This window comes from Xiphophorus couchianus, chromosome 11 (genome assembly GCF_001444195.1).
Source record: "Xiphophorus couchianus chromosome 11, X_couchianus-1.0, whole genome shotgun sequence".
In the NCBI taxonomy this organism is placed as follows: Eukaryota; Metazoa; Chordata; class Actinopteri; order Cyprinodontiformes; family Poeciliidae; genus Xiphophorus; species Xiphophorus couchianus.
The window spans coordinates 23,202,146-23,214,002 of record NC_040238.1 but is presented as its reverse complement, the minus strand read 5'-3'; the positions used below and the strand labels follow the sequence as shown (position 1 = coordinate 23,214,002).

The window sequence follows — 11,857 nt, the reverse complement described above, 5'->3', positions numbered from 1 at the left end:
ATTTATAAAGCACTTTTAAAAACAAGAGCTGCATTAGAATGCTGTACAGCAAAAACAGCAACAAAATCAATGAGAATAATTACAAACTAAGAACAAAGTTGCCCATCAAAATTGGGGACAATTTGGGGCCATAAGTGTGCTAAAAAAAATTGTTTAGAAACTAAAACGAAATATTTATTGTATTTCGAACTGAAATACAATAAATAGTAGTTTTGAACAAAAAAGTTCAAAACTACTTTACAGATTCAAGGTTGTTTTTTTCCTATTCCAAAAAGAAACTTTTTTTTTTTAGCAAACTTTATGGCCCCAATTTAGCTCCATATAGAGTAGCTTCACATGTTAGAAGTTCAGTAGCTGACAAACAGTGATCCAAGTGGACTTTAAACACATTTCTGTCAAATACAACTTAAACTATGAGGGTTGTGTTTACTTCTGACAGATTTTTTTTTTTTTTTTAGAGCTATCAGATTAAAGGACGCCAAATATAAAAGTAAAGCACAATTTTCCGATTCTTTCTGCTTAATGCACAACCCTGATCGGTCAATCACATAAAATCTGCAATACGGCTTGGACACACAACATAAAATGATGTTTGAGGTTCTGATTTACTGGCATGAAGTGTGTTACTGCACTGAAAGCTCCTCTGAGCGAAAACATGCAATGAACCCGATAGGCTGGCACCATCAGCAGATCATCAGCGCTCTATGAATGAAGCCAGTAGTGTCTATTTGGAAAGTATCGAGTCTTTATGTTTCCGTCGATGCAAATGGACGATTGCGGCCGATGATTCGAATGATCGTCTGCTTCGCTCATCGTCGTTACGTCAGAACGGTTTGTGAATGACAGCAGCGTGCTGCTGCAGCCGCAGGGCAGATCGATGAGAGCGGCAGAGAGGTTGAAACAAACTCAGCAACCGCCTGATGTAACTTCCTCAAACAAGCTCTAATGTACCAACTCTGCTGCCTGTGAGAGCTAGTGTTATTTAAAATACACGTTACTGTCTTATTGGTTTTAGGCTTTGATGCTTTTGACCCAATGTGGAATAATGACACATCATACAGCTTAGTATATCCAGTCCCATAATGTAATTTACTCTGACACTGATAATTCACCAATCTTCACAATTACAATTAGGCTACCGTTAATCTTGAAACACGTTCAGCTTTGAGGTGTCTGAGTCCAGTTACAGAATCGATTCCCCAAATAGGTTCAAATGAAAACCTTTTGTCACATCGAGAATGACAAGACAGAGACAGCAGTTCGGTAAATTACAAAAATCAAAACTTCAGACTTATAAGAAGCACATTCTGCAGGTTTTATTATAGATTGCGCTGTGCTTCAGAGGCCTGTAACAGCAGCTCACCTATTAAGTGTATCTCTGACATATTTGCACATGAGTTCTGCATGATTATCAGATTTTCCTGACTCTCATTCCACTTGTTCCACAGGCTGTAGTTGATTTTCTGAGTAAAGTGCATGAAATCAGTGTTCAGTAAATCCAGATTTCTCAGTCGTAAGTGTCTCTGGACTCAAAGGTCCCTATGTGCTGCTACAGTAATTAAGTGCATCTTAATTAGGATATGTTAATTAAGTGTTTAATTCTCACATGGCACATTAGGTAGCTCGGATAAATGCACAGAGTAAGAAGTACAGCCGAGTGTGGTATGTTGGTAACGTATACATGCCTGAAGAAATGACTGTATTACATCATAACATAACGAAGCCTAGAAAAGGAAATATCCATTTCAGAAAGAACTGGAAATCACCTTAATTCACTTCAGGGTTTTCATTTCTGCTTCCCCTTCATCTGCTACTCCCAATAACGATAGAATAATTTTTTTTAAAAAAAATAGTAATAATTAGAACTGTGGTCATTTCATGGTACCAAAACCGGGGAGCACATGCGTCACCTCATCTGATGGATCGATCTATAGATCGATCCATCAGATGATGGATCTGATGATGGAGTCCTACAACTGCAGCCATTCACATCCACTGACACCCTCTGCTCTGTTCTGCTTAAGTTAATCAGCAGCAAGGAGAGTAATGAGATAAATGCTCAAATTCTTCAAATAAAATCATCCGTGTGTAACCTTTCAGCTAAATCTGATGGCGGAACCTAAAAGCAAACAGGAATATTTCCGAGGTATGTGGCTATATTTTAACAGCCAACTCTCAATCATCTTTATGATTTAGGTTTGATCTTAGGACATCAAGGAGAAACTGGCTGGTTGGCCAGAGAGCTTTCAATATTGCTAAAGATTTTGATCGGGCCTGACTGTTTAGGACTTTTAAAGTGGGAAATAAAATGTGTATTTGTGTTTTATTAGTTGAAAGCTTCAGCATAAACCAAACTGATGTTTACATTACGCTTTACAACCGAACACCTTGGTAGTTTTTCAGTTGTGGCATAATTTGACGTTTTAGGAGGTGCTGAAAGATTTTTTTTTATAATTGCTGGTTGTTTTCCAAAAACAATCTCATGAGAACTGCTGTATAATCATATTTTCTTTTATAATGACTTGTTACACCAGATTTATTTCATGCTGTTAAAGTAAAGCAGGTTGAATACAAAATATTTCTGATATTTATTTGTAAACAGTTTGAAAACCCTGTATCGACTTCCTCCCACCTATTTCTGAGCTGTTCTGTGTTGGGCTGTCTTTGTTCGGAAGGTGCTACACTTTGTGAATGTAACGTAACAAAATGGCTAAAAGTCTAAGCGACAGTATGTTTTGAAACGTTGACTATACTTTTCCCCCCCTTTACACCATTGACAATTTACGGCAGGCATCAAAAGCAAACGGAACACAGAGACGATAAAAAGGAGAAGATATCCCTCCGCCGGAAAACCGGAGTGCAGGTCGGGAGTTCTGCGCCATTAAAGAAGAGGAAACAAAGATGGCGTCGAACAGTTTTCGGACGGAAAATAATGTCGTATTTTCGTCTCCCAGGCTTTCCCTGTCGGCTTTGCTGTTGTGTAAAAATTTATAGCGAATTCTTTATTGGACAATCTAGTCCAGACGCGTTCAAATACATTTATTTAACATCGACAAAGAAGCGACACGTATCGACGTGTGCCTGCGGACATCTTTGCTCTACAGGGTGTTTGGTCTGAGAGCGTCCTGAAAACATACACCCGCTCTGCCGTTCTGTTTATTCTTCGTCCATCACCCTCATATGCCAAAAGGAAGGGAAAAAAAGATATTATTTTATTCCCAGATGCGGCTAATTTAAAGAACGGTGAGAACCTACGAATCTTTAACATGATTGCAAGCCACAAAAGCAGACAGCGGCAGTCCCCATGGCAACGGAGGAGAGGGTGGGCATCAGAAATCTCTCAGAAACACAACACCAATCAGGTCTGTGGAGAGGAGTGGGGGGCTCATTTCATACAATAATTTATTTGGTAAAAAACAAACAAAAAAACACACAAATAAAAAATATAGTCACCTCTGATATTTATTTGAATATTTTAATCTGAGAGAATCCAGTACACAGATATGGTGCAGTCCACCCACATAGGAGAACCACCACTGGTGGCATACCCCCCCCCCCCACCCCCACCCCCTCACCAACACCTCCGTCTGGTAGCTACCATTCACGGCTGAGGGGTGGAGAGGAGAGGGGGGTGATCCCATCCATCCATCCACCACAAATCTAGTGCTCACTGTGGCAGAATTGCAGTGCACTGGACTGTACAGAGTAGGGTGCCATCCAAGGCTGGTAGTCTGTGAGGGGTGGGGTTCGGCTACACTGATACCACCAAAAAACAGAAGCTCACAGAGGAAGAACACGGAGAGGCTGAAAAAGACAGGCGAACATAAAGAGAGAGAGAGAGAGAGAAGAGGGGGGAAGATTGCACCTGAAGAGGAATATCATACGGGTAAGGAGAAAAAAGGGGGGATGGTTGGAAGGAGAGGGGAGAAGGCAATGAGGAAAGGAAGCAGATTCGCTCTTTCCTCTGCTCGGCTTTTTTTTTTTTTCTGTTCTCTGTTCATAACCCATCTGACTTGATCTCTGTTTTTTATTTCGTACAAAGTCCTCGTCTCGTAGTTCTCTTCATGGCTTCAGTCATCTGCTCCTAGCATTTCATCTCTACGGCTTTTCCTGCACAGACTGGGGGGGGGGGAATAGTGGGCCATGTCGTATAGACTTGCCCACTTGGCCCACTTTATGCTCCTTTTGCCTTATCAAAGAAAGACGCTGCCTTTTGTCACTGTGTAAAATAACATGACTGTGATCAGTTTGTGACACAATACTGACAGATATTCATTCTTCTTGATAAGTGACGGTCAGGGTTGAAGCTTGCTTTTGCAACCAGAGCCATTTAGCTCTATTGTCTCTTCGGTAAGATATCGCCAGCTACATAATCGTGCATCACTGTGTATTTGGCTCGAAAGCAAGCAGCAGGGCACTAACAAGACTAATGTATGGAGCCAAACCACAAATGTTGCTGTTTCTGTGGCCAGGATGAAAGGAGACACCCCAGTGAACAGCACCATGAGTGTCGGCCAAGCCAGGAAGCTGGTGGAGCAGCTGAAGATTGAGGCTAGTTTCTGTAGGATAAAGGTAAAATCACTTGCTATCCATACATATGCAGTGTTGTAAAATATTTATATATATGTATATACATTTATATTTGCTGCCTTTTACAGATTTCTACTATGTTTGCTTTATTTTGTCAATTAATATCAGATGGTTATAGAGCGAGTTCATCGGTTTAGGGGGCAATTATATTTTCCGCATCCGGTCAGACTTATTTGGAACGCTTTTTGTTATTAGATAAAAATCACAATATGTTTTAATAATCTGAAACATTAAAATGTGAGGAAAAACGTGGGGGGAAAAAATGGAAGAAATCTGAAAGGGGAATTTTTTCTTTTTCGACTCACTATGTCAGTGTAAAACGTTATGAGCTAATTTGAGGAAGACAGACATAGCAGCCCACTGGAATGTTTTTCAATGGTTTTAGCTCAAAAGGACATTTTAAAAGAATAAACCATAGGTGCAGAACTATAAGATCCACCGATAAATCCAAAATAAATGCAATGATTTCACCAACCTTTGTTATGTTTTATACAACCAGAGCTTATTCTTATACAGAGTTTCAACTTAGAAGGAAGAGCCACATTTTAACATCGACGTGAAAATCCTGTTCATAAAAGACCCACAGCAAAAATGGAGGTTTTAACAAGAAAATTGTGTGTTTTTTTCCCCTTACAGTCATTTCCCTATATTCATAGTTGAATGACTGTGTATGAGTGCAGCTCAGGTTAAAGTAAGCGCTGCCTTTTCATGAGCAAAATTTGTGCCACGTAATGCGAGCAAAAAAAATAAAAAATCCAGCATGAAAAGCCAAGGATGCTGGCAGAACGAGGCTCCGGAATTGATGCTTTTCATTATTCCGAGTTATTATTAGGGCCATACACACAATGTGTGAAATGACGCGTGGTGAACCTCGGATGGAGACGGACAGACGAGTACATTTTCCTCAAACAGTAGGCGACCGCAAGATGGTTCAAAAAGAAAGAGCAGAGCTCAGGGAAAGAAATCGAGGGAGTTAGACGGAGAGCAGTCCCTGCTGAAGCTCCGAGACAAGAGACCTTAGCAGAGCTCTGCAGAAATGTTCAAACCTCAAACAAAACGGAGGAACTAAAATGGTTAAAGGGTAATGGTCATGTGGATAAGTGGAAGGGTGATGTCTTTTTTTTTATTTGTCCTGCTAGCTAGCCTTAAATAATTGTCATTTAGCTGGCTGTAATTTGTTTGTCCTAAACTCATCTTTAGTCTTTGCTTCAGGAAACTGTTCCAACACCAAATGAACGTGTCACATGTGACTGAGCGAGCAGTCCTTGCTGCCACGGGAATAACTGACTGACTTCAGGCTGATTATGGATTGTTGCTTTTCTTAAACAACTAGAAAAACAACCTCAAGTCGTAGAATTTTAATCTGTTTTGATTGTGGCATTTTAGTGGGCCACCTAAAGGGTTGGGAACCTCTTCTTTTTAGCTAGATGACCTGGTTTCCACGTCTTCACTGCCACATGCAGCTGATTGAAACGCGAGCACCTTCTTTAAATCTTGCCTGCCCACAAGCACGTTCCAACTGTAGACCGAAAGTTGGTCTACAGTTGGAATGTAGACCAACATTCCAACTGACGATGCCACACCCATTCCTGCTCGTCTTTCAGCCAACAAGTGACTTTTCCAGTTCTAACAATGTTCCGATCGTCTCCGCCTGCAGGTATCGAAGGCAGCGGCCGACCTGATGGCGTACTGCGACGCGCACGCCTGCGACGACCCCCTGATCACCCCGGTGCCCACCTCAGAAAACCCTTTCAGGGAGAAGAAATTCTTCTGTGCTCTGCTTTGAGACAAATCAGGGATTGTTATTGATTCAAAGTACAACTGGCAAGTATATCTGGCAAATTTCTGCAAAGGGAGAAAAAAGAAAAAGGATTTGAGTCAAAAATGTGAACATTTGTTTAGTGAAGATGCTATAAATTCGAAGCGAAAAAGCCGTCATCTGATTTCAAACACGTATGTCTCATGCTCGAAGAAGCTACAAGTAACTGCTAAAATGGACAAAATCTTCATCCAATATTATTTTTGAATTGTTGTAACACGTTTAACAAGGAGATAACACGCCATAATTCAGTTTATAGCTTTCCGTGGTGCAATATGTTCAGAAATTATAGGTGAAGTTTGACATTTCCACCCTAAAAATTTGTTTTTCTTTAGTGGATTCTCATGTATGCTGATGATGTTGAGCTTTTTCTACCAGAAGGTCAAGCTATATGTTTTGGTATTTTGGCAGTTACTTGTACCAGTTAAAGACAACAGCTGTTTTATGAACGTCAACTTATAATTTGTTTATCAGTTTTGTCAAGATTTAACGGTACGCTCATTTATAGTATCGCCGTGGAGTGGATGTTGAAGCGTATGTGTTTGTGTGTGTGTGTGTGTGTAAGGCTAGGTGCTACTGTGAAAGCTAAGCAACAAGTCCAAGCATTTGAGCACTGTAAATTGGAGATTATATAGTTCGATAGCACACCAACCCTATTGCCGCTTATTTCAGTGATTATTTAAGGACATTTGATGTGAACTCGAAGAAGCGAAAATAAGCTATTACATTAACTGTCATGTATGAATAATTTTCTATTTCTGTAGAGCACAAAATAGCTACAGCAGTTGCGACGTACTTTTGCAGACAGGTGTGTGTGGCCATCTAGATGAGAGAAGTTCCTGTGCAGAGAGCCCGCCTCTTCCAAAGTGTTTTAAATGTTCATTTAACAGGCTACTTGTGTTTTAAATCCCTGCATAAAAAAAAAAAAACATTCAAAATTATTTCTGCAATTTTTGACGATCCCCTTGCATTGTCGGTACCTTGCAAACATCGAATCTGGAAAGGAAAAAAAAATGTGGCAGAAAATCTTATCCTGGAAAATGAAGCACTGAAATAATAAAACTTCTTGTCATCAAAGATGAACTCTCTTGTGATTTTTCTTTTTTAAGTGAACATAAAACGACAGATATGCTTGAATGTGACACGTGCAGTTTATTGTTTTATAATAAACACAATAGAAAAGCGGACGTTTTCACAGTTCGGATGAAAACACGTGGGCCAGTGTTTCTTTTAACGGAGGAACTGCAGTGACTACGGTCAAAGCTGCTCATGATACAGATTAGATAGAACAAGGGTGTTATCAGATTTAAATACAACAGCTCGCTTTAAGGCATTTGATGATTCCATATACAGATGAAACGTGAAAGCGGACGTGAATAATCACTAAAAAGCACAGCAACACACTTTATTTAGAAGTCTGGTAATGTAGCTTACATCTCAACAGCATCTAGGTTTGTTGCATCGGCGTCTTTAACCATGTACATTCCCATCTTCAGCTCCAGAGAGAGACCTTAAGTCAGATCCGGTGAAACCTAATGGTGATGTTGTTCCTTCATTTCCAGGAACAGCAGCTTCTACACGTATTTTCTACATTACTACAATAAGAAGGATCTGTTTTATTCTCAGCAAAATGCTACATCCTCCGCAAAACCCCTTAAACTCGACGCAGTCTGCAGTGGATTACAGCACAACGTTGGTTAAGAAAATGGAACGAGTATGCTGAGAATTGGAGGTGAATAGAGATCGTTTCCTGAACAGTAGAGGCAAAATGACATCTAAAATGAACCCTAAACCTTTACTGAACTAGTAAAGCAAAGCATTTTTTTGTGGCTATTAGATGTGAGAATACAAAGCGTAAAACAGCAGATTATCAGTTGAATTTACATTTGGGGATATCAGAGCCAAGTGATCAGGCTAAAGCTCAACATTCATAAACAGATCTTTTATTCAGATAATTATAAAACACAGTTGTGATAACATTTAAAAGGTCCTAGCTAGGGCAGAACTAGCACAGATGCAACCTGACTTATTAGTAGCCCACAAGCAAAAGGAGAAAAAGTCGGTGTTCTGCTCTTTACAGCTGAAATTTATCCATTAGTTTTGCATAATAAGGAAATTACCAGTGAGTAGACATCGCAAGCTGCCATTATTGTATGGCTTACAAGCTTAATGAGAAAAGTCATGAAATAATGAGCTCTAATCTGAATGAGCGCATGTCACTTTACTTATTTTGTGAAAACTACTGAATACTTGTGACTGAACTGGCTGCTGAAGAGGTAATGTACATTTCAGACCTCACAAGTTAGAAAAACAACATGATTGGTAACGGGGCTTATAGGAAGGCGTCGCACCATTCCTTAAGACAGCCATAGCAGTCGCGCTGCTGCTTGGCGTTTGCTCCACATGTATCTTTGAGCCAGTCCCGGAAAAGCTCCTCATCTTTCTTCAGAACGAGGAACTGCCCAAGGACAACGTAGGCCTAGAAGAAGAAGGAGAAGAGGAAATTATTGGTTAACAAAACTGCAATCATTTTTTTTATCATAGAGAGAAACATGTTGTTAAGCTGCTGAACTTCCAAAAGCTGCTCTGGCTACCATAAATCCTCACCAGTCTGCTAACAAGTGTTAGCAGATTGTTCAATGTGGCAGCGGAAAGGCAACGCTAGCTGGCGTTTTACCAACATTGTATCAAACAGAAAATGAAAGACAAGACTCTTTCACCATTAAACTGGTTTGTCACTACCCAGGAAATTCAATAAAATATATCAAAAATAATTAAACTGAAACTGTAATGAAGTTCTGCAAATGCATGCAAAAAAAAAAAAACTAATCTGGAGCTTAGTCGTCTGTTCTGTGTTGGAGCGCAGCTTCCTGTCATGTTAACCCAGTGGTTTGTTTTATTATGTTTTTTTTGTCAAAAACCAAATAAAGCTTAGGCTCATATGCTTTACAAAAAAAGTATTCCTTTCTTTTCAATCGAAGAAATTTTATAATTTTATAATATAGCACTAACAATAAATTATTTAATCAGTCGAAATCCAGACAGGCAAGTCAGACCTCAAACAAAAACAGGTCGCTGACCTCTGACCCTTCATCAATTCACCCAGCATAAATTATGTTCACTCCATAAACTGTGATATGAAATATATATATATACATTTTTTTCTTTTTTCAAAATGTACAAAGAAATAAAAGACGCACCTTATCAAAACCCTTTTCCTCCAGCTTCCCCCCAAGGACTTCTCCGATGCCGGCTAGAGCCATCACAGGTTTCTCGCCCATGGGCTCAGCCACGAACTCCTTATGTTTTTGGGATGTTGAAGACATGGCTGTGTCAAAGATTCAAGGGTTGAGCTGCAACATGAAGGATCAAACAAAATAATTCGGGCAATAGCAAATGGTCATCATTTTTATTTAAAAAAAAAAAAAAAACATATCTACCTTTTTAACTGCTTTTTTTTTTTTGGTCAATAATATTTTACTGGTATGACAAGGTATTTCTTTGCACCAAATTATTTCAGCTATATAACACAAATGTATTCAACTCCATCTAAAATAAATACTTCCCAACACGTGTCGAGTAAACTGTGATCGGAAGTTAATCGATATCAAGATTGTTTTGATTGTCCTTTCTAATCAGGTTTACGCAAACGCTTTCAGCGTTGTACAGCAAATTAAGAGTAAAGTTTACTGCAAGCTTCACGCAATGGAAGCAATGTTCGTTCCTGACCCGCAATAAGGAATCTAGTCTTATCACAGTGGAAAAATCTGTCGTGTATTTGTTAGAAAGTTCGCGCTCCAGAGACAGCCGTGAAATGGGCGCGCAACACCAGCATTTGTGTCCCAGTGACCGTGGGTTCGCTGCTAGCTTCACATTCCGTTTAAAAACCCTCTGACCCAGAAACCCTGCAGCCCAGAGGGTGCGAGCCACCACCAAACATTGCGCAATCCATAAAAAAAAAAAAAAACATATCCCGAGGAAGCTCCAGGTTTGAAATTAGCGCTACTGAGACATGATGTAGCTCAAATTGAAGGCGCCTTAAGACTAAAACAACAACAACGTTTCTCAGCTTGTTTTCCTTCTCTTTGTCGCGTCCTAGAATCCACGGCTCTGTAATTCTCACAGTACATTTACAGCTAACAGGATGGGACGGCGTGAAAAACGTACCTTTCAGCGTGCAGTTCAAAACAAGTGAAACCGTAACTGAGCAGCTATTTGCTTTCTGTTTCCACCGGCACCCACAATGCATTGCGCCCGCGCCACACGTCATTACTTTGAGGGGAACTGTTTGCCCTGCGCATGACCTGGCAGGCGCAAGACACTAAAACGTAAAAGCTTTTGACGTGACTTCGACAGAGGGTCATCATTAACATAGGGATGTATCGTTGATTTTGAGCTTACAGATACAATATGAATAGTTATTTTTTTAATTACAGCCAAATCAAATGAATGTGAAAAATAAGACTTAGTTGATTAATGGCCTGATGTAAGTGCTTTAGGATTATTTTTGTTTTCCCCTTTACTGCAGCATTCTTGGAGAGACAGGAAAGACAGAACTTAATAAAGCGATGTATCTCTACATCGTGTAATGTTTTTGTTCCATACATCTGTCTACATTACCTTTACTCATTTCTTATTTAGATATTTCTTTGCAGAATGTCCTTTTTTGTTGCCATGTTGGTAACAAATGGGGCTCCTTGGGGTCTAAGAATATCTTCTAAAGAATCCAGTCCCTTAATTTATAAATTAGTCAGTAAATTTAAATCGTGTAAAAATAATTTGCTTTGACATTAATTACGCTCTAGAACCACAACTGGCTTTTGGACCTTCCACAATGGCTTTTACTAACTCGGGCTAAAAAAAAAAGATACAATACTATATAATACCAAATGCAGGTTTTAGCTTTTTCATGGAATAACTGCATTTAAATTGATACCAAAAGTACCAGTAATATCTTTGCAAATCTATTTTTCTTGTCATTACATTAGAAACTGTGCTTTTTTTTGTTGTTGTTACATAAATCTGCACAAATTATATTCCACATAGAAGAAAATGGACCAATGCTCCTTTTTCAAAGGTTTCATATTTTTCTTTATTTTAAAACCAAAACCCAGAAATAAAATGATGGTTCTACAAGACATTTCTTGCAGTAGGCATTTAACAATTATAAGGTGCCTTTTCCCAAAAGGTCAGGTAATAGTTGCTGGTCTAAGTTAGCTTTATTCAGTTGGACTCAGGGTAAAAATGCCTCTCTGGTTTGTAAAAGTTGCAGATACCTGATGTGAACAATCCAAAAAGTACCCAGTGTTTTCAATTTCAAAAGAAAAGCTTCTTGAAAATAAGTAGAAGATGGCCACGAGAAAATGTTAGCTGTAGAACCCGTGTCTTTTAAGCAAAACTAACTAAAGCAGTTCCACCTTTTGTAGGTTTTGCATCTGCATTAACAGC

At 39.3% G+C, this 11,857-nt stretch overlaps 2 protein-coding genes across 3 annotated transcripts; one reads left to right on the top strand and one right to left on the bottom strand.

Moving 5' to 3' along the window:
* Window positions 1–2,027: 2,027 nt before the first annotated feature.
* Window positions 2,028–7,486, top strand: gng3 (guanine nucleotide binding protein (G protein), gamma 3). Of its 2 annotated transcripts, none has more exons than XM_028030664.1 (3): window positions 2,028–2,146; window positions 4,473–4,572; window positions 6,248–7,486. In XM_028030664.1, exons 2-3 carry the CDS (start codon window positions 4,474–4,476, stop codon window positions 6,374–6,376), a joined length of 228 nt encoding a protein of 75 aa, XP_027886465.1. In that variant the 5' UTR covers window positions 2,028–2,146; window position 4,473; the 3' UTR covers window positions 6,377–7,486. The 2 variants fall into 2 exon arrangements, with proteins under 2 accessions (XP_027886465.1, XP_027886464.1); XM_028030663.1 differs by lacking the exon at window positions 2,028–2,146 and adding an exon at window positions 3,602–3,886.
* Window positions 7,487–7,546: 60 nt separating this feature from the next.
* banf1 (barrier to autointegration nuclear assembly factor 1) lies at window positions 7,547–10,714 on the bottom strand. The gene is made up of 3 exons (XM_028030662.1): window positions 10,577–10,714; window positions 9,610–9,762; window positions 7,547–8,888 (listed from the first exon to the last, which is right to left on the bottom strand). The coding sequence occupies exons 2-3, from the start codon at window positions 9,733–9,735 to the stop codon at window positions 8,742–8,744; spliced, it is 273 nt and encodes a 90-aa protein (XP_027886463.1). The 5' UTR covers window positions 9,736–9,762; window positions 10,577–10,714; the 3' UTR covers window positions 7,547–8,741.
* Window positions 10,715–11,857: the final 1,143 nt, after the last annotated feature.

Excerpts from the sequence above, each read along its gene's own strand:
- gng3 (XM_028030664.1), top strand. The coding sequence starts at position 4,474 with ATGAAAGGAGACACCCCAGTGAACAGCACCATGAGTGTCGGCCAAGCC. Across the intron at positions 4,573-6,247 it reads CTAGTTTCTGTAGGATAAAG|GTATCGAAGGCAGCGGCCGA; the intron begins GTAAAATCACTT and ends CTCCGCCTGCAG.
- banf1 (XM_028030662.1), bottom strand. The coding sequence starts at position 9,735 with ATGTCTTCAACATCCCAAAAACATAAGGAGTTCGTGGCTGAGCCCATG. Across the intron at positions 8,889-9,609 it reads AGGAAAAGGGTTTTGATAAG|GCCTACGTTGTCCTTGGGCA; the intron begins GTGCGTCTTTTA and ends TTCTTCTTCTAG.